This window comes from Telopea speciosissima, chromosome 9, assembly GCF_018873765.1.
Source record: "Telopea speciosissima isolate NSW1024214 ecotype Mountain lineage chromosome 9, Tspe_v1, whole genome shotgun sequence".
NCBI classification, from domain to species: domain Eukaryota; kingdom Viridiplantae; phylum Streptophyta; class Magnoliopsida; order Proteales; family Proteaceae; genus Telopea; species Telopea speciosissima.
The window spans coordinates 12,214,197-12,235,485 of record NC_057924.1 but is presented as its reverse complement, the minus strand read 5'-3'; the positions used below and the strand labels follow the sequence as shown (position 1 = coordinate 12,235,485).

Sequence of the window (21,289 nt, the reverse complement as noted above, 5' to 3'; positions counted from 1 at the left end):
CCGGCAACGGAGAAGAGAGAGCCCCAAAATGACAGGGAAAAAAGGAAACAGCACGAGACGGTGCGTACAATATCTATATCTCTACAACGCCCATCGAAGAGAGAGTGTGAAGGGAGAGAGGGAGAGCCAGTTTTTTCTTTTTTTTCTTTTTCTTTCTTTCTTTTTGGTTTTTATTTTTTTCGGTGCAAGTGATGAGGGGTGTACCACATGGGAGCGAGATTTTACGTCAGATTGGAATCAAAACTAAAAACCATGGCCCACATTGTGAAAATTGTGAAAGTTTGGTGTAATTTGAAACTGATCCAACGGTTAGAAAAGTCTCCTTAAACCGTAAGGTCCATGTGGGTCCCTTTGAATGACAGAAGACTTGTAAACTAATCGACGCCGTTTCCAGTTAATTCGGCGATTTCCTTCCCCCTCAGCTGATTTGAAATTTTTCAAATTTTCAGATCAAGGGTTTTACTACTGTGTATTACACATACAATATATATTTCCTTTTCTAATCTGGTGGATGGTAGGGGACTCACAAATTCAAGTGGTCCCCAGGACGTCTCATTCTGATAGTTGCGTGTTATCGTATGCTAACCACTATTAAAGTCAATTTAGAATTTTGAAATAAATATTTTATTTTATAAATAAATGCTTTCATTATTAAAGATCACCAGAGTAGATGATAAATTCAGCTCGGACATCCCTATTTTTGCCACTTAACTTGTCAATAAAAAAAATCTGAAGCATCCAATAAGACGATAGCACTATGATTTGGTTAAGTGTTAAATATGAGCTTTTATTTAAACCATAGTTAATAAAAATGGAAAAATAATAAATAAATAAATAAACAGACGGTTCTAGTTTTAAATGCATAAAACTTTGAACGGTAATATCAAAAAAAGGAGAAAAAATATAGAAACAAATAATATAGATTTTAAATGTGTAGATTTCAAAAATGAAATTTTGTATATTCATATAAATTAAGGAATTATTATCTTAAGACTTTATCTAATGTTCTAAAAAAACTGTAGCATCCAATATGAATATATAAACAAAAAATCATTATAAGTTCCAAGACATATCATCCAAAATACAATTTCAAATTCATAGTTCGTACACCATTAAAAAAAATGTCTAAAATTTTATTGAACAATGTGGCTTGGATATGGTGTTGCTTAGACTACATCGACTGCTTACCTCCAGCACTTTGTGCGTCACGGACTACCGGGAAGAGGGATAAAGTAAGCAGTTGTACTGCCTTGCCGAGGGATAATCCTCTTTCTGGGCAGCCACCCCGTTTGACAGATTCACACCTTCAACCTACGGCTGGTGAGGATAAAATGTTTTCAACACACCAACATACTCCCAGAATAATGTATGTTCAGTTAGAGTTGGGACTCATTGCTTTAGAAACTCTTTTAAATGGATGTATCAGTTTGTAGCTTAATTTCAATGTTTGTGCATTGAATATGAGAAGTGTAGACTTTTGAGTTAGTTTTACGTCAGCAAAAGAATCAGGTCAATCAAAATTTTGTAGAGAGATATATGATTAGTTAAAAATTTAAGATTCTAATAAATGCAACAAAAAAGAAAATGCAGGAACGTGTTTTAAACTTGCTTTAAATGTGTTTAAAACGGGAATGGTTGTCATTTACCATTTGATGCTTTTTCCCGTATGATTGAAAAACAAACAGCCAAATGCATTTAAAAGGGCAAAAATCAGGAACGTGTTTTAAACACATTTTTTGCTAACTAGGATTTCAACCTTATAATTCACCTTACGTTATACATTGTTCTTATAGTCTCAATTGTATAAAAAAAATTTAACATTATTTTTTTTTTTAGAATATTTATATTTTACATCATCTTTTTCATGAGAAAAATAAAATATATTAGCAAAATTTCTTTTGGCGGATTTGCGTACAAGGCTTGACTACCAATGAAACCCTCTTGCATAAGCATGTACTCCTTGATGTGAAAGTCATATGGAGGCAATAGACCATATATTATTTGATTATATTTTTACACAGGCGGTATGGTTTAGATGTTCTTTATCTTACTACATTCCCCGAAATCCAAATATAATATTTGGATTCAGCAACGGGATCATTTATTTTCCTCTAATAAAAGCATTGGTTGAGACTCTTTACCTCTTGCCTCATTTATTTATTGGAATATCTAGAAAGCCAAAAATGATATTGCTTTTTATAAGAGGCAATAGAGTTCGGAAGAGATGATAAAGCATGCACAACACTCCTTTCATGAATAAAATGAATCAAAAAAAAGAGTCCACACTTCCATAAGCCTACAAATTCTTCTCCTACATCATTTGGTGTTTATAGGGAGTCACCATTGGCTGATTTTGTCAAGCTAAATTGTGATGTCGCTCTCTCCAAAGATGGTTCCAGTGGAGGCTTTGGTTACGTCATTTGGGATAATTTTGTTGCATAATTTTCAACAATGTCTGATATTTTTGCATTCAATTATATAGCAATGGATAAAGTTTTTACAATCCGTGCGAAACTTATTCATGCTAAATCCATGGGTTTGAACAATATTGTAGTGGAATCAGGTAAATTGGAGGTTATTTCTATTTTTACAAATCCCGGTAGAACCACTACCTGTCATAGTATTGACCCAATTATCAAGGATATTATCTTTGTAGCGACTTCTTTTCAGTATTTTTTTATTTATTTTTTGGTATTTCCAATACTTGCAAAAGTATTATGGATTGTCCGACAAGAAAGTTATTATCAATTTTGTGCAAAACAAAATTGACCGCATTCTATTCCTTGGCTTCATGAATTAGTTTTTCAAGAAGCCTTATGTATTCCATGAAATTTTCATGAATGAATTTTCTTATTACCAGGAAAAAAAAAACCCTAACAACATCATCGGTCAATAGAGCTAAGTACTTCTTAACCCTTGTTTTACATATCCATCTATGGCAATCAAAACTTTAAATTTAGAAATGTCATGCATAATTAAACTCTTTAATTTGCATATAAGATCATCCATTAAACAATATCTCATGATAGACTATATAATATGTAATTAAATACTACAAAATCCAAATCCATCGTATATATATTTAATCAGAGATCATGTGATTATAGGACGACAAAAAATGTGATTAAACATTATTTGAAATAATATAATAATATATTTAAAAAAATAGAAAAAAAAAATTATTAACCATTTACAATATGTTTAATAAAATAAAAAATAAAAATTGTTACTTTCTACGAACTACTAGAGTTTTATACACGTGAGCTGGGGTCTAATACCTCTTATACACGTAACATAAGAACATAACATTGTCACTGTTTTCTCCATTTATAACTTCATCAGCTTTATTTTGGGTAACGCTAACTTCATCAGCTCACTCCTCATGCACAAGCGAGTCCAGGGTTAGGGTTTTCAGGTAATAGCTGAGATGTCTGGTGACGGTAGTCGGTATGAAGACAATGCGGAAGGTTACAAAGAAGTTGATAATGAATGATCTTTTTATTACGAAGAAGATAAAGACTTGCAGATTATTGTTTTTCCTTACATCTATTTCATTATCTCGTTTTGGCCTACTTTGTATTTTTTTTTTTGTGACTTCGATGATCTGTTATTGATATTTTTTATATTGGGTATCATTGATTTTATATACTCATACAACTCTACATCTAAATACACGCATACACATAAATATCACAAGTTGTGAAAAAATAAAAATTGACACCATCTTTCCTACAAAACATGCACCGATAAAAGGAACTAAAATTATTAGTTCACTTTTCTGAATCCATGTTCTTCTAATGGTGAAAGGGGGGAAAAAAACATATTATGGTAAGAGAGTAGCGGTCGTTACCATCATCTCTTCTCGAGGGAAAACCTTATCTAATTCATTGAAATGCTTTTGCAAGTTATGCTTAATGTTGAATATGGTCTATTTTGGAGGCTAATAATCTATTTTAGATGTACCTGAATTTATCACGTGAATTTGAGTTTTGACTTTCACAATCTTCTGATCAAAATTTATAGAAGATTAGATCTAAAGTATTTCATTTTTTGTCACACTATGTTGTTTCTGCAACATATTGTCATTGTATCAATGTTAAATTTGAATTATCAAAAAATTTCATGGGTTGAAGAATTTTATAACATCTTTATTTATGTGCCTAATTTTTGTACATAAATGCAAAAAAAATCAACAGTAATATAAAAAAAAAAGGAAATAAATATAGAAACAAATAATATGGATTATAAATGTGTAGATTAAAAAAAAAATTACATATTCATATAAATTAAGGAATAATTATCTTAAGACTTTATCTAATGTTCTTAAAAAACTGTAACATCCAACATGAATGCATATATAAACAAAAAATCATTATAAGTTTCAAGACATATCATCCAAAATACAATTTCAAATTCATAGTCCGTACACCATTAAAAATAAAATGTCTAAAATCTTATTGAACAATGTAGCTTGAATATGGTGTTGTTAGAGTTTTCTATACAACCAACACACTAGAAACCCTTTTTCAGTGGATGTATCAGTTTGTAGCTCAATTTCAATGTTTGTGCATTGAACATGAGAAGTGTAGATTTTTGAGTTAGCTTTACGTCAGCGAAAAAATCAGGTTGATCAAAATATTGTAAAAAGATATATGGTTAGTTAAAAGTCTAAGATTCTAAAAAATGTAAAAAGAAATTTTTTAAAAAAAAAGGAGCGTGTTTTAAATTTGCTTTAAATGTATTTAAAACGGGAACGATTGTTTTTTACCATTTGATGTTTTTTTCCGTTTAATTGAAAAACAAACGGCCAAATGCGTTTAAAAGGTTAAAATCATAAACGTGTTTTAAACACATTTTTTACTAACTAGGATTTCAACCTTATAATTCACCTTATATTGCACATTTTTCTTCTATTATCAATTGTATAAATTTTTTTGAACTTTACTCTTTTTTTTTAGAACATTTATATTTTACATCATCTTTTTCATGAGCAAAAATAAAATATATTAGTAGAATTTCTTTTCGCAGATTTGTGCACAAGGATTGGCTACCAATGAAGCCCTCTTACATAAGCATGTACTACTTGATACAACGTGCCTCAGATGTGAAAGTCATATATGGAGGTAATAGACCATACATTATTTGATTGAATTTTTACACAGGCGGTATGGTTTGGATGCTCTTTATCTTATTACATTCCCCGAAATCCAAATATAATATTTGGATTCAGCAACAGGATTATTTATTTTCCTCTAATAAGAGCATCGGTTGGGACTATTTACCTCTTGCCTCCTTTATTTGTTTGAATATCTAGAACATAAAAAATAATATTATTTTTTATTAGAGACAATAGAGTTCGAAAGAGATGATAAAACATGCAGAACACTCATTTCATGAATATGATGAAGCAAACACTACAAGAAATCATATTTTTGCCGACGGTAAGAAATATGTTCCGTAGCCAAATATCATTTTCAATGACGGATATTATAGTATCGTAGCAAAATATTATTTTCTGCGACGGTTATTCGGTACCCGTCGTGGAAAATCTAATTGGGCGACAGATTATATATTTTCATCGTGAAAAATACATTTTTAATGACGGTAGTAAAAAGTCCGTCTGTAAAAATAGAATCTTAACGACGGTACCAACGTTGCGTCGTCGATTAAATATTTATAATGACAGTATAACATTACCGTCGCAGAAAATGTAATTTTAACGACACTATTAATATTACCGTCGCGGAACATATTTATGACGACAGTAGAATTATTACCGTCGTGAAAAATATATATATTTAACGACAGTATTTGCAAATACCGTCGTTGAAAATATCATCGTAACCACGGTAGAATAGATACCGTCCCTAAATTGCCTTAAATTTTTGGAGGGATACCTTATCTTCCCGCTTTCTTCTTTCCATTCCGGCTTGAAACATCTCTCTCTCTTCTCCTCTCTACCCGACCATCTCTACCCCATTCTCGCACGACGGAGAATATGGAGATCAATGATCAAAAGCTACCTCTTTAGAGGCCTGCTGCCATTGCTGCTGTAGTACCTCATTTTTTCTGATGAGTATTTACATTTTCCGACCTCAAACCTGCCACCAACAATTTCAGGTCTGAAATCCTCTCTCATGATGAAACCCTAACCTTCAATCGGACTCACACCTCCTTGATTCCCTAGCCCCAACCCCCTTCTCTACTATCGCCTCCCCCATCTCTGCAACCCCTCTCCCACTCCCTTCTCTACTGTCTGCCTCCCCCTTTTGAGCAGTTGCTACGGTGGAAACAGAGGTTTGTCTCTTTCTCTCTCTCTCTCTCTCTCTCTCTCTCTCTCTCTCTCTATTTATGGTTGAGTGCAATGTTTCCATTTCAGGGTTTTTATGAGCATTTTTTTTCTGGGTTTAAAGCTTTGTATATGTTTAAAGCTATAGGCATTTGTACAACTTAATTTTTTCTGGGTTTAAAGCATTTGTATATCTTAAAGTTATAAGCATTTCTGGGTTTAATTCTTACTAGCTAGTGTCTAAGAAATGGGCAGATTAGCACCGGTCCATCAGGGGGAATGGCAGAGATGGTTTTGAGCAGAAGGTTTGTTTTTTCCTTTCAAGAAAAGAACTCTCTGTAAGGATGATGATGATGCCCTATAATTCAAATTACATCCATTTCCAGGTAGAAAAAATTGTTGCAAAATCCGAAACAAAGACAATTTCTGAAATACATAAATATGATCAAAAACCAAAAAATTACCTAACAAAACCAGAGCAGGGTAATTCACTCCCCTTCTTCGATGACCTTGGTTCCCAAACCCTTCAACCCCTCAAGTGGGACTTTTGCAACAGTAACTAATGAGTAGAGCTCCTCTTTGGTGGTTTAAATTCATAGTATACTCATTGAATTTTTTTATGTTTCATTTTTTTTTTTAAAATTGGTTGTTTGTTCTTTCTCTACATTCATGTTTTTTTTTTAAAACAATGCAAAGTGGGTATATATTGGAGGCTTCACAGAAGATAAGCAAGTAATTTTTGTGACTCAATTCGTTTGTGTTCTTAGTGACATTTCTTGCTTTCATTCTTAATGTACATTTTTTACTTTCATTTAGTTATTGGTAGTGATATGCACACTCCAACATATGCACAGATGTGTCACATCTTCTTGTATCTTAGTTTATACAAATTGTATTTCAGTTTGATATTTATATGCTTTCTATCTTTAGAAAAATAGAAGGCAAGGAACTACCTCATGGTTGCGAGACCGTCTGCTCTAACTTGGTCCAACTTATATCAAACTTGGACAGTGACCCACAACTAGGTTTTATATATTTCCATGAGAGTTTGTGGATGAGCTCGCTAAGTTGCATGTATTTATCTTCCTGGTAATTGTGATGATTTTGAGCATATCACATCTCTCACTTTTCTTCTGTCTTAGGTGATGACAATACCAAGTTCTATTGGATTTTTACCAGAAATAATTAAATCATGCTTTGACCTACCAATATTATATGGCTCTTGTCTGATATGATTGTGGATGAGCTGCACTTGTTATGGTGAGTGGATGTGATGGTATGCTATCTCTGTCTTAACCTTCCCCCTTTGTTGATCCAATAAGTCCTTTATGCTGTATATGTCTAATCTCAATTCCAATTTTCAAACTGCACCAAAGAAGGTTAGTTATCTATAAATGAGTAAAAGAGCTGGAACAAGGTTTATGGCTTCCCCCCCCCCCTCCCCTCCCTCTCATGTTTTCAACCATTTCATCTTGGCTTAGTAAGGGTACATATTAGAAGGCATTTTTATTCAATTAGAATTACTCTCATTTGTTATCTCATATGTGAGTCTTTATGGGGTGGGGGTGAGTGTGTGTGGGGCAGCATGGGGTGGGGGTGAGTGTGTCAGTGTGTGTGGGGGCAGCAAGGGGTGGGTGAGTGTGAGTGTGTATAGGGGCAGTATGGGGTGGGGGTGAGTGTGAGTGTGTGAGTGTGTAGGGGCAGCAAGGGGTGGGTGAGTGTGAGTGTGTGTGGGGGCAGCATGGGGTGGGGGTGAGTGTGAGTGTGTGGGTGTGTGTAGGGGCAGCAAGGGGTGCGTGAGTGTGAGTGTATGAGTGTGTGTGGGGGCAGCATGGGGTGGTGGTGAGTGTGAGTGTGTGAGTATGTATAGGGGCAGCATGGGGTCCCTTTCTTCACAGTTCTTCCTTTTATAAACCACACTACTATAATAAACCACTATCCCCATTCTTCTCTTTCCATCCCAAACCACAGCAACTTAGAAACTTAGTCTCTCTATTCGGCCAGGTTTTTTGGTGTTTATGTGTTAGATTTAGGTGGTAATGCAGTTTTATTTTATTTTATTCTTTAAATTAGGATCAAGAGAAATGCTTCTCTAGTGGAAGGAAAGGAACCTAAAACCTGCCCCCCAAGTCAGGTTACAAAACCAGTAGAATATATAAATAAGAAGCCGACAGGAAGGTAAATTTATTTGTTTATTTTTATTTTCAGGCTAATTTCTCACAGTTTTTCTACTAAAAATCATTTTTTTAAAAATTTAATTTAATTTCTTCTTTATCTTTTACTGCAGAAAACTAACTTCAGACACAGAGAGGGAAAAAGAGAGAAGAAGAAGGAACCATGGTGGGAAACAGGGCTCTGCCCGAGAAAATGAAAACCCTCTCACAATCTCATATAGTCTTCAAATCTATTACCAGAAAGAGAATTTTTCCTCATTCTGTCAATGTGGAAGCCAAACTACATTAGCTTTAGGAGAGAGAGAGAGAGAGAGAGAAGCTCTTTGAAATCAGTCTTCATCCTCAATAGACAGGGCTGCTCATGTTATAGCATATAATATTCTTTCAAATTGTTGATTGATTTGAAACATTAGAGCATGACAAAATATCAAATATCAAATTACTAACTCCAACAGAGGAGCCTCATGCACTGGGTGCACCCCTTTTCTTTTTTTTTGTAAACTCCAAAGAGGAAAGGTTGTGGCAAAATGAGGCTTGATTAAATTGAAGTGTTATCCTTACTTGTGGGAAGTGTTATACATGGTGGAATATAAAGCTGAGATGCACACTTTATTGCTTTTCCACATGGCTAATCTCAAGGGGACCTTATGGGATGGACAGGGCTGGTTTTGCATTTCAGGGGTAAAACCCTTCTATTTTTTTGTTTTCTTCTTTCAATTGTGGTAAAGCCCTTCCTACAGGCTTACTTTGAGGAATGAGCACTGTTATATTTAATAGGTTTTTTTAAGATGAAAAACACATACTCTATTTAAGGTTGTGTGCAATGTTTCCATTTCAGGATTTTGTTGAGCATTTTTTCCTGGGTTTAAAGCTTTGAAGATTGTTACAAGGTATGGCTCTCTCGATCTCACTCACTCTAAGAATAGCTTTTAATCCGATGCTGAAATTTGGGGAAATCAAAAGGCAAAATATAGATATTCTGTTTTCTATATGTATTATTAATCTTCTTCCAAGCTCTCTCTATCTCACTCACTTCATACATGCAATTTGTTGGGCACTGAATTAGGCGAATGTGAGCACGGCCATGATTCAGTAATCTAGACTGAAGTGTCTAAGAAATGGGCAGATTAGCACCGCTCCACCTTTCGAATACAAATAAACACAAATTCAAGCACCATCATCATTTACCTCTTCTTCTTTTTCGTTTTTTCTTTTCTTTTCTTTTTCTTTAGTCTTCTCTTTACCACCGAATCACAACACACATGGAGAGGAAAGAGGGAAGCTGACCTCCAGCCCTGCTGCAATAGGGCAGCAGCTCCCAGTCTCCATCTCTTCTGCAACACTTCTTATATTTTGTCTCCTTCAACTTCTTCTTCCCATTCTACTCTTCTGCTTTCATTTTCTTCTTTACTTTTTCTCTTCCCTTTGATAGCTATGGTTGAGACCACATGGATCTGAACCAAGCACACTCGTAGCCACATGGCCAGCAACCCATGCAATAACAACATTATAAAGAAATACACACAAACCATACATACTCCTTGCTGCCCCTACACATACTCACACACTCACTCACCCCCACCCCTTAGACACATCTTCTAATCCTTTCCACAAACCAGGGCCAGTTCATGGGGGTGGGAGGAGAAGGGAACAATTGTTAGGGACTTGGGTAGAACTCATCCTTAAAAGCTCTAGCTAGTCAATCTCAGAACAGAGGAAATAGACACCAAAGAAGAAGAGGGACTGTGGGGGTGAGGGGAGGAGGGAGGGGGGAGAGTAAAAATCAATTCTATACAAGGATCCTTACTTCTACAATATCACTTGCACAATTGCAATAAGGGACTAGAGGTTCAGACACCAAAAAATTGTATGTTAAATTACCTGTCCTCAACTAGACCTACTTAATCATTTTCAACTATTTAGATAGATAGGAAGAAATTTGAAGACTGATCAAAGGGAAGGTTGACTGCAATGTTTCCATTTCACGGTTTTGTTGAGCATTTATTTTTAATTTTTTTGGGGTTTAAAGCTCTGTATATGTTTAAAGATATAAGTATTTGTACAGCTTAATTTTTTCTGGGTTTAAAGCATTTGTATATCGTTTAAAGCTATAAGCATTTCTGGGTTTAATTCTTACTAGTGTCTAAGAATTGAGTAGATTAGCATTGGTCCATTAGGGGGAATGGCAGAGATGGTTTTGAGCAGAAGGTCTTTACATGGTTTTATTTGTGATTTTGGTTTAAAAACATTAAGCCATGGATGAGGCACTTCCCAAAGTCCTCTATTTCTAAGTTTTTTGTCCTCTTGCTCCACCCGGTTGTTAAATCAAAGTAGGAGGTATCATTAATCTGTGCAATACTTGATTATGGCAGTAGGCTTAATTGTGAAAATACTTGATCCATAACCTGAAAAATAATAATACTAATAATTAAATGAAAATTTGTTCTTCCTTAGCCCTGAAATTAACTGTAACTTGTTTAGAACCTCTTGAACAACTGTTGCCTCATTATAGAACAGTGCCACTTCAATAATATAATCGGCAGCGGCATCATTGATGCTTGAAGGCTAGTTACTTAGTAGTAAATGAGCCAAGGGTTCACTATTTCCTGATCTCTAATAAAGAAACTGAAATCATTGTAGTACAATCTTATATGTTTTACCTGCAGATAGAGATCAAAGTAACAAGCATTCAATTAATGGACAATAATATATAAATATAGTTTGTATTAATCATATATATTTGATCACCCGCCATAGGAGGTGCAATCTCTAATATGATCCTTAATCTTACGATAATACCAAACTGCCCTAGTCCACCTAAAACTCCATAGAAAAGTTCAGAATTTTTCTCTTTTGAACAAGTCACAAAATCTCCTCTCTTCCTTCAATCATAAAAAACTCCAAACAAGTCAAATCTCCAGGTTCATTTATTTAATATAATTCTTTTTATTCTAGGTTCAAAAACAACAAAGTACAGAATCACCCACAAGGTAGGACTGCAGGACCAGAATTGGAAACTATTGATATCTGATAAATCACAACTCAGATGGGGTGGGGAAGAAGGTCGAACAGGCCTCTAAGATGGATGAATAACTCCTTTAAGTGTGATTGAGATCCAATGGTTAAATTAGGAAATATAGACAAAGTTCTGAAATTAGTAAGTAAGTTCGGAATTAGTAACTGACTAATTGTGAATAGAACTAACTAGTGGATGTGGTTCAACTTCTGGTCAATGGAAGAATACTAGTGGTGGAGGAACTATCCAAATAATCTCAAAGATCTGCTGGGCAGATTGAGAAATATAAGGAAGGAGAAGTAAAAGCAATAGAACTCCAAGAAAAGGTCAGAACTCACAATATATCAGCAACACAACTCCAGTAGGTTAAGGAACAGTTGTAGGGATTAAGCATCACTACAAGAAATATGATTTTTCGCGACGGTAAGAAATATGTTCCGTAGCCAAATATAATTTTCAACGACGGATACCTGTTTATTTCATGTATATCTCCCTTTTAGAATGTTTTCTGAAGAACCTCTTAATTGATTCCTAACAAAAACGGCTATGTAATTTGTCTACCTTGTTATACCAACTATGCATGTTGTCTCATTAGACTCCTGTAGTCTTATTGAATGTAGTAACTATTATTTCTTTCAGTATTTCAAAATTGATATAAATTAGAAACATTTAGTACTTCATGTATGGTTGGGGTTTCATAGGATCCCGCTTTGGCTCACCACACCCTATATTGAGATGGATTGGGGCAGTGATGAGTTTTTGTTTGTAATTTAGTGGTGACAGGGTTGGTTTGGTTCAGTACCTAGGATATGGTGGTACAGGAATGACTAGCCACAAATAAAAAAGAGAAAAGAAAGAGAAGAATAAGAATACTTACAAGAGGGGGAAAAATCTGACTTCCAATTACTTACAGTCACCAATAATTTGTTTCCAATGTTACCTGAAATTTGCATAGTCAACATTACCAGAAAGGACCTGTAACTGAAGTCCATAAGAATCGTGTCAAAAAAATCTTGAGAAATGCACCCAAAGCTGTGAACCAATGGCCTGCTATGGTCTAGAACAGCAGGTCTGTCAATAACCCTCCAAAAGAGCAATATCAGCAAGATCTGTTTGCAACTCTCATCACAACGCATATTACGTGTGAGGAAGGGGTTGCTAAAATTACAAGTGAATCCGACGGTTAGATTGGGAAAAATCAAGAGGTTTTGATGACTAAAATTAGAAATATAAGGTTAGAATCAGTAGCAAACAGCAACTTAACTGAAAAAATAGCAAGCCTTAAAATAGAAATTAAGGAACAAATTAGTATAGTAAATAGAAAGTAGCTGGACAGAATTAGAAACGAAGCCAATAAGGCTCTGTATGGCAATGTTTGTATTCTAAAAAATCGATTCTAGGTGGGGGGCCTGCTGTCGATCCCTTTTGCCATTTCTAAGGATGTGTTTGAGAGAATTAGAGTTGGATGTAAGGTGTATGGCATAGCTCGTAAAGCTGGTGAACTCCAAATTCCAAGTTCTAACTAAAAGTTCATCTCATGTGACCTCTTAGACCCAATTCAAACTACAGAGAAGGTCTCTTTGCTTGAAGATGTAACTCATGTGTATTGGATCACTTGGGCAAGCCAATACCCATTGGATTCCCCTGAGTGTTGTGAACAGAACAAAGCTATGATGTCCAATGCTTTGAATGCTATTCTCCCTAAAGCCAAAGCATTAAAACATGTCTCTCTTCAAACTGGAGGTAAGCACTATCCCTCTCTTAAGGTGGTCAACTGCTAATATATCTGAATGAAGTAACATGTAACAGCACAATAGTTCTGCTATGGATTTGGCATAGGATCCATAGTTGTGAAGGCATCGCCTAGGTGTCCAGGCGCTTTGGTCGCCTAGGCGGGCGCCTTGGACGCCTTGTTCGCCTACTTGGTGTCACCTTCAACTTTGGCCCTCTCCACCGCCTTGGGTCGCCTAACCCCCATGACAGCTATGATAGGATCAGGTGGGATTCCTGTTTCATAGCCTTCATCCTTTTTTTCTCCGTTGATAAAGTAGATCAGGTTAGTTTTCTTTAAACTTTCTCTACATTGCGCAAGTTAATTCTCCCTTTTATCTTGATTCTACTTGCTTTAATTTCATACTTTTCATTCATCCAAAAAAAATTCATACTTTTCTGCTAATCAGTTTCAGCCTTACTTTACCTTTATTTCTATTCTGTGTACCTTGGTTCTTATCCTCATCTTAGATCTGTTTTAAACCTACAAAAAAGCTATTGATTTCGATCTAAGTCTTTGTTTTTGGTTTTCTTATCTCAAGTTTGATTGCAGACCACTGATAAACCATGCCCAGGAGTTGGATTGGAAAGTCAAGGGATCCAAATTTCCGACTATCTTCACAATATAAATTAGAAGTCAACAAATTCATAGAGTATGCATTTTCTAGTATTGCAGTAGGAAATCGGATACTATGCCCATGTGTAAATTGCGTAAATCAACTACGCATGACTAGAGATACAGTGTTAGAACATTTGATAGTTGATGGAATCGTATGGAATTATACGAAATGGAGTTACCATGGGGAAGGTTCATCTTCACATACAATTCATCATGTTAACACAGTGGTACATGAGGAAGGTGAAACATATGATGTTACACATACTATGTTAAATGAGATGCGTGGAATAAATACAAATGAAGAAATAGAGGATGGTGTCACCGGTGAGTGTACAGAGGGTGGGAGTACCGTCGGCGATAAATTTGATCGATTGATGGAAGATGCAAAGAAGGAGTTGTATCCAGGATGCGTGAAGTTTACCAGACTGTCCTTCATTCTTCGTATATATCACATAAAATGCCTTTGCAAAATGACCGACAAAGCATTCACAATGCTGTTAGAGTTGTTGCAAGAGGCACTTCCCGAGCCGAATACTTTACCAAAAAATATGTACGAAACAAAGAAGATCATCAAGGAGTTGGGGCTTAATTACAACAAGATTGATGCGTGCCCAAATGATTGTATGTTGTATTGGAAGGGACAAGAGAAAGCCACGACTTGCTCCAAATGTGGTACTTCAAGATATACATCAGTAGATAAGAAAATCCCAGGTAAGACATTACGCCATTTTCCATTGATCCCAAGGTTGCAAAGGTTATACATGTCGTCTAAAACCTCATTTAACATGAGGTGGCACTACGAGGGTCGTACAAATGATCAAAGGTTACGACACCCAGCTGATGGGCAAGCGTGGAAAGAGTTTGATAAGTTGCATCCTACTTTTAGTGAGGAGCCTCGTAATATCAGACTTGGATTAGCTAGTGATGGATTCAACCCGTTCAAGTCAATGAGTGTAAAGTATAGCATATGGCCTGTTGTTGTGATGCCTTACAATTTGCCACCATGGATGTGCATGAAGCCAGAGTATCTCATGCTTACTTTGCTTATTCCTGGACCACGACAACCTGGCAATGATATAGATATATATTTACAGCCATTGATAGAAGAGTTGAAAGAATTATGGAACACTGGGGTTGTAACTTACGATGCATATAAGAAGGAGAAGTTTAAGCTAAATGCATGTTTGTTATGGACCATTAATGATTTCCCGGCTTATGCGGTATTATCGGGTTGGAGTACTAAAGGTGTTTTCGCTTGTCCATGCTGCAACAAGAATACTACTTCTCGTTGGCTTAAATATGGGAGGAAACACTGTTATTTAGGTCATCGTCGATTCCTTCCCCAAGGACATAGATTTCGACGTGATAAAAAGAGCTTTGATGGCTATGAGGAACATGAACTACAACCAAAGCCACTATCGGGTTACGATATTTTGGAGGAGCTGGAAGGTGTTCAGTTTCCTTTATTTGGGAAAGATATTATTGACAAGCATGGAAAGAAGAAGAAGAGGCGAAGGAAGTTAAAACAGCCAAAGCTTCCATTTAATTGGAAGAAGAAGAGTATATTCTTTGAATTGCCATACTGGAGATCTAATCTAATCCGTCACAATTTAGACGTGATGCATATTGAGAAGAACGTATGTGATAGTATCATTGGCACATTGTTGGATCTTAAAAAAAAGACAAAGGATAACGTGAAGGCACGTTTAGATCTGAGAGAGATTGAAATACGATCAGTTCTTCACCCAAAGTTTATTGAAGGGAAGGATAAAATATTCATACCTCCAGCATGCTACACAATGTCTACTGCTGACAAAGATTTGTTTTGTTCCGTTTTAAGGGGTGTAAAAGTTCCAGATGGCCTTTGCAGTAATATCGCACGGTGTGTGCAAGAACGTAACATATTAGGAATGAAGAGCCATGATTGTCATATCATGATGCAACAACTTCTTCCGGTAGCATTGCGTGGTGTGTTGCCTAAGAATGTTACCATTATATTAATACAATTATGTGCATTTTTTCGGGATTTGTGTAGTAAAGTTGGGAAAGAGGAGGACTTTAAGAGGCTTGGTGAAAGTGTTGGCATAACACTTAGCAGTATGGAAAAGCTTTTCCCACCTTCATTCTTTGATATTATGGTTCACTTGATTATTCATTTAGCCCATGAAGCTAGCTTGGCTGGTCCAGTACAATACCGTTGGATGTATCCAATAGAGAGGTTAGTTTGAAATTTTTGGCTTAAAAAGTGAAGCTACTAGTGTAGGTTTCATATTATGATCATTAAATAATGTCATAAATTTATTTGTGTTTAGGTTCCTTAAACAACTTAAGGACTACGTGCGCAATCTTAGTCGGCCAGAGGGATCAATAGCAGAAGGATACATAGGGGATGAGTGTTTGACTTTCTGCTTCTAGATACTTTGAAGGTGTGGAAACAAGGTCGAATAGAGCGATCGAAATGCAGGTTCAACGAACTAGAACATCCAATCTCTATTTTCTCAAGAACAGGTAGGCCTGTAGGGAAGTGTGAGATATTACGACTAGACATTCAAGAAAGGGACCAGGCTCATCGGTACGTGCTAAAGAACTATGATGGATTAAATGAATACCGAAAGTAAGTATTACATATCAATGTTCTATTTACAATATATTTATATTTGATTGAACTTTATATTTTATATGTTTATGAGAAAGTAATAGTTCTTAAGAAAATTATGTACATACTTCTAGGCTCCACAAAGAGAAGTTGCAAAGATTAATGGGTCGTGAATCTCGCCCACATCTTATTGCGACAAGACATGCTAAGGAGTTTCCAGCTTGGTTCAATGAGCATGTAAGTGCAACACATTTCAATTGTTTGGGAGCTAGGTTAGAGCCTATATCTTCTTATATGTGGCTTAATATTGTGTCATCAGATCTTGCATCTACGTCAGAATGGGGAGGAGGTGCCTCATCATATCAGATGGCTTGCTCGAGGTCCTAACTTGGATGTGAGAAGTTATAATGAATACATCTATAATGGCATCAAGTTTCGTAGTAAGTCACATGAGAAGCATAGGAAAACTCAAAATAGCGGGGTCCTTATTACGGCAATTTCAGAAGATTACTCCAGTTCAAGAGATAGACATCCTATTGAAGGAATTATCACGTATTATGGTTTGTTGAAAAAAGTAGTTGAATTGGAATATGCAGAGGATCTCAAAGTAATATTATTTCATTGTGATTGGGTTGATAACAGAAAGGGAGTAGAGGAAGATGAGTTGGGGTTTGTACTTGTCAATTTTAACCATTTATTGTATAGTAGCCGAGATCAGCTTGCCGAACCATTTGTACTTCCATCACAAGCAGAGCAAGTGTTTTACATTGTAGATTCTCATAGGCCTGAATGGCAAGTTACCATGAGGCCTAAAAGTAGGGATATTTTTGATATGGGACAGCAGGATCCGGATCGTGATGATTTAGATCAGACATATACACAGAGTACATTACAATATAGACAATATGTAGAACATTCAGAGGATGATGGTGATGCCAGTCTTAGTTGGGTAAGATCTGATGTGGAAGGTATTATAATTGACACCCCCATCGGATTGATCAATTCAATGGAAAGTTCAGATGATGATATATCAAATTGATTGAACATTAAAATCAAGTAAGTCGCATATTCTTTGAGAAATAAATGGAAATGTACTGACTTAAATGCAATGCGTTCTTTATTCCTTCACTAACATTCAAAGTCCAATATCCAATAAATTCTATATCGATTTTTAGTCTTTTAGTGACATTGATTAAGCTTCTTCTCTTTTTGATTTGATAAACACAACCATAACTTCCTCTTTCTCCAACTTGGATAAGTCGTTCTTTCTATTATTTCTTTGGCGACAGTTTATTTTTATGGAATGCAAGGAATCAAATCATCCAAACAAAATGAATACGAGTTGAATTATAAACCATGCTCGATTGAGAACAAACTGTCGAGAATGTGTAAAGGTCTTATGTTTCGGCTTCAGCAAATGCAACCACACAATTTTACAGTAGAGAGACATCAAATTAGAGAGATATTTAAAGGTCTTATTTCTCTATATGAGGGAAAGATAGATTGAGCAATTGGATCATCATCTCCCAATTCTATATTGATTTTTTGTCTTGTAGTGACATAGAAAGACTTCAGATTTTTTTACTTGATAGTGGGTCATATCCGTTGCTTACATTAATGTATACTTCACACCAAAAGTCATGTAATTATGGATTAGTTACTTTCATCAGTTTACACTATTGATATTGTCATATAGAAAATTTATCTGATATTTCAGATTTGAGTTTATTGATTTTGCAGGAGTGAAACAGGGGAAGAATCATGAGTCAGGATGATTCGACCCAGCCTCCTGGGTCGGAGGATTGGACCCAGGAGGATAGTGGCGCTACTACTCTGGGTTAGTCAATTGTAATGTTACTCTTTAAATTTGATGTCAAGTATTATTGTTACAGATGATTAATTTCTTCTTATGTTGGGCCATTTACAGTTCGTAGGGGAAGAGGCAAGAGGGGCAAAACAATGGCAAAAGACATTGTAAACATGCCTAGTGGGGAAAAAATTTGTATTGGTGTAAACAAGTATGGCCAAGCAAACTCTACAAGGACAGCCAAAATAGCTACTTGGATTGGGTTGTTAGCAAAAAACACCGACTTGTTACCATTAACGTACCCTGATTGGCGAAAAGTGCCGCAAGTGTACAAAGATGATGCATGCGCCAAAGTCATGGTATTATTAATATCAGATCCATAATTTGTATGGCTTACATAATAATAATACGATAACTAATATCTTCTTTTTTTTTCTTTTAGGAGAAATTTGACATACCGGAATCTAGCCGGAGTTGGATCCTAGAGAAACTTTGTGCTCGATGGAGGGATTACAAATCTCTACTGAAATCTGAACATTTTAATAAGTATGAGACGGATTCAGAACGTATGGCAAACATTGATCTGAAATGTATGTCTAAAGAACAATGGGAAGCTATGTTCAAGATGTGGGGGGACAATAACCATTTGGTAAACATACTTTTGTATAGAACTGAATGTAGTTTAAATACTTTTTACTACATTTACTGTCTTTGCAGTTTTAATTGAATGCAATATTCTTGGTAGGAACTTTCACAACGAAATAAAGATAATAAGGCCAAACAAATAATGCGCCATACGACAGGAAGTACTTCCTTTGCAGTATTACGTGAAAGGAAGGTAAGTGATTTGTTTTACATTAATATTTCTTTTATTGAAGTTGGCTATCTCTTAGTCCCAACATTTTCTCGATATTTCTTTCTATTCTTTTTTTTTTTAAGAAAACGAGCATCCGAACGTTTATCTCCTTCTCGTATTGAGATGTTTGATTTGACACATAGATCGACGAAGACTGGAAATTTCATAGACCCTGAATCAGAAAGGATAATGGTTTGCATTCCAACTTAGCTATTTCAGTTGACCTCTTCTATATTCCCTAAATTAAAGTGTTCTTGTTCATTATAACTTGCAGAACAGATAAACATAGAGCTTAGTAAGAGAAGTGAAGAAGATCAACAAAACCCTGAAGTCCGGAAGAAATCTTCAAAGGTGTTCTGACAGATTCTCATGCGAGAGTCCGCTTGATGGGTGCTTGGAGTAACCCCAACAAAGATGTGGGGCAAAGAGGCAATGCGCACCCAACATAATGCATCTCAGATTGCAGACCTAAGAAAGCAAAATGATCAGTTGAAAGAGATTGTCTCTCAACAGGGAGAGGAAATATCTCAGTGGAAAGAGAGAGCAGCTGAACAGGATGCAAGGTTGGCTAAGCAGGAACAAATGCTGGCTGAATTTGGGGCACATATGAAATCATTTCAGGATTTTATGTCTTTGTCACAAGCTTCCAAATGAGAGGTACATGGATCTCCAAACCAGAGTTCAATATTCCAAGTCCTTTAAACTCTCCCTTCTTCCTTACATATTGAGAATTTTTTTTTAATTCATGGATCATTCGCTATGGCTAACTCACCCACCTCTTGCTGCCCGTACACACACTCACACACTCACACTCTCCCACCCCTTTCTTTCTTATGTTGTATTAATCCACCCTACTGTTCTGTTCCATATGGAATTATCCATTTGGAATGTTCCATGAGTAGGCTCATGAGGTGCAGGTGGGTTGCACCACTTGAGTAGGTTGAGACCACATGGATTCTCCATTAATCCACCCTACTGTTCTGTTCCATATGGAATTATCCATTTGGAATTATCCTTTTATCTCCCCCCCCCTTCCTTTTCTCAGTAACCCTCTTTCCATTTCCCTTTTCTTCATCACCTTATACTTGATCCATAATGTACTACTACACAATTATAGAAGTTCAGAGGAAAAAGACTAGAACAGCTGAGAAATAAAGATTACAATGGATATAGCCATATGGCCCTGGTAGGATGGAATTGCTGAACAGGCTGGAAGTGGGTGAGCCCTGGATGTGATAACTATTAAACAATGAGTGCATGATTTATTTAATTGATGATCGAATCTCATTCTCGCTTGCTAATGATGTGAAAGTTTTGAAAATGTTATCACCTTTCTTTCATTATGCTTGCAGCGTTCATCGAGGTAATACGCGTGTCGCCTAGGCAACTAGGTGGTACATGGAGGTCTAGGTGTGAACAGCTTAGGTGAGGTTGAGCTAGATGCAAGCCTGGATTTCCAGGCAGGCCTATTTGATGAGATGGTCCATTTGCCTAGGGTTGCCAACGTATTTTAATAACACTGATTTGAAATATCCAACAATCAATTTTTTTTTCTTTTGAAATTAATTGAATTAGCTAATTGTTAAAACTTTTATTGGAAATACAACAAGTTCATATTATGTGCTTGCTAATACCTCTGATAAATTGGTTTTTCAGGGGATAAAGGTGGATCTGCCTACATCAAAATAGCTGATTGTCATTTGAAGGTATTGATGTACATATTGTTGTTTAAACACTTAAATTATTATTTGATGCTCCTTTTTGACTCTATCAATAATCCTCTTTTCAGTCGGAAAGCAAGCATGAAGCTGCTTCAAACTATGTTGATGCTGCAAAATGTTACAATAAAACTTCTCCGAAAGGTTATTTTGCTCTTAACACATAAGTATAATTTCTTAGGCTATGCAAGTTATTATTTTTTATTTATGTTATAGTCTGTAGTCATCAAAAAGAAATTTGTATTTTCTTATGTACTTAATGGTGTCTCTTCTTATAAGTTTGGTCACCTTAGCTTTGTGCCAAGGTTAGCTTGAAGGATGAAAAGTCATTTGACATAAAAAACTATTTGATCAAAAGAATATGACCTCATCTGAGGATGAGAGAGAGAGAGAGAGACATCAATTCAGTGATGTTGAATCTGCTACTCAAATATTACCTGAATT

The 21,289-nt window shown here is 35.8% G+C and overlaps 2 protein-coding genes across 2 annotated transcripts; both read left to right on the top strand.

The window, feature by feature from the left end:
• Positions 1-16,626: 16,626 nt before the first annotated feature.
• Positions 16,627-17,503, top strand: LOC122638650. Its single transcript, XM_043831505.1, has 2 exons — positions 16,627-16,701; positions 16,784-17,503. Exons 1-2 carry the CDS (start codon positions 16,627-16,629, stop codon positions 17,501-17,503), a joined length of 795 nt encoding a protein of 264 aa, XP_043687440.1.
• A 722-nt stretch (positions 17,504-18,225) lies between these two features.
• On the top strand, positions 18,226-19,487 carry LOC122638649. Its single transcript, XM_043831504.1, has 5 exons — positions 18,226-18,301; positions 18,392-18,630; positions 18,714-18,920; positions 19,017-19,109; positions 19,407-19,487. Exons 1-5 carry the CDS (start codon positions 18,226-18,228, stop codon positions 19,485-19,487), a joined length of 696 nt encoding a protein of 231 aa, XP_043687439.1.
• Positions 19,488-21,289: the final 1,802 nt, after the last annotated feature.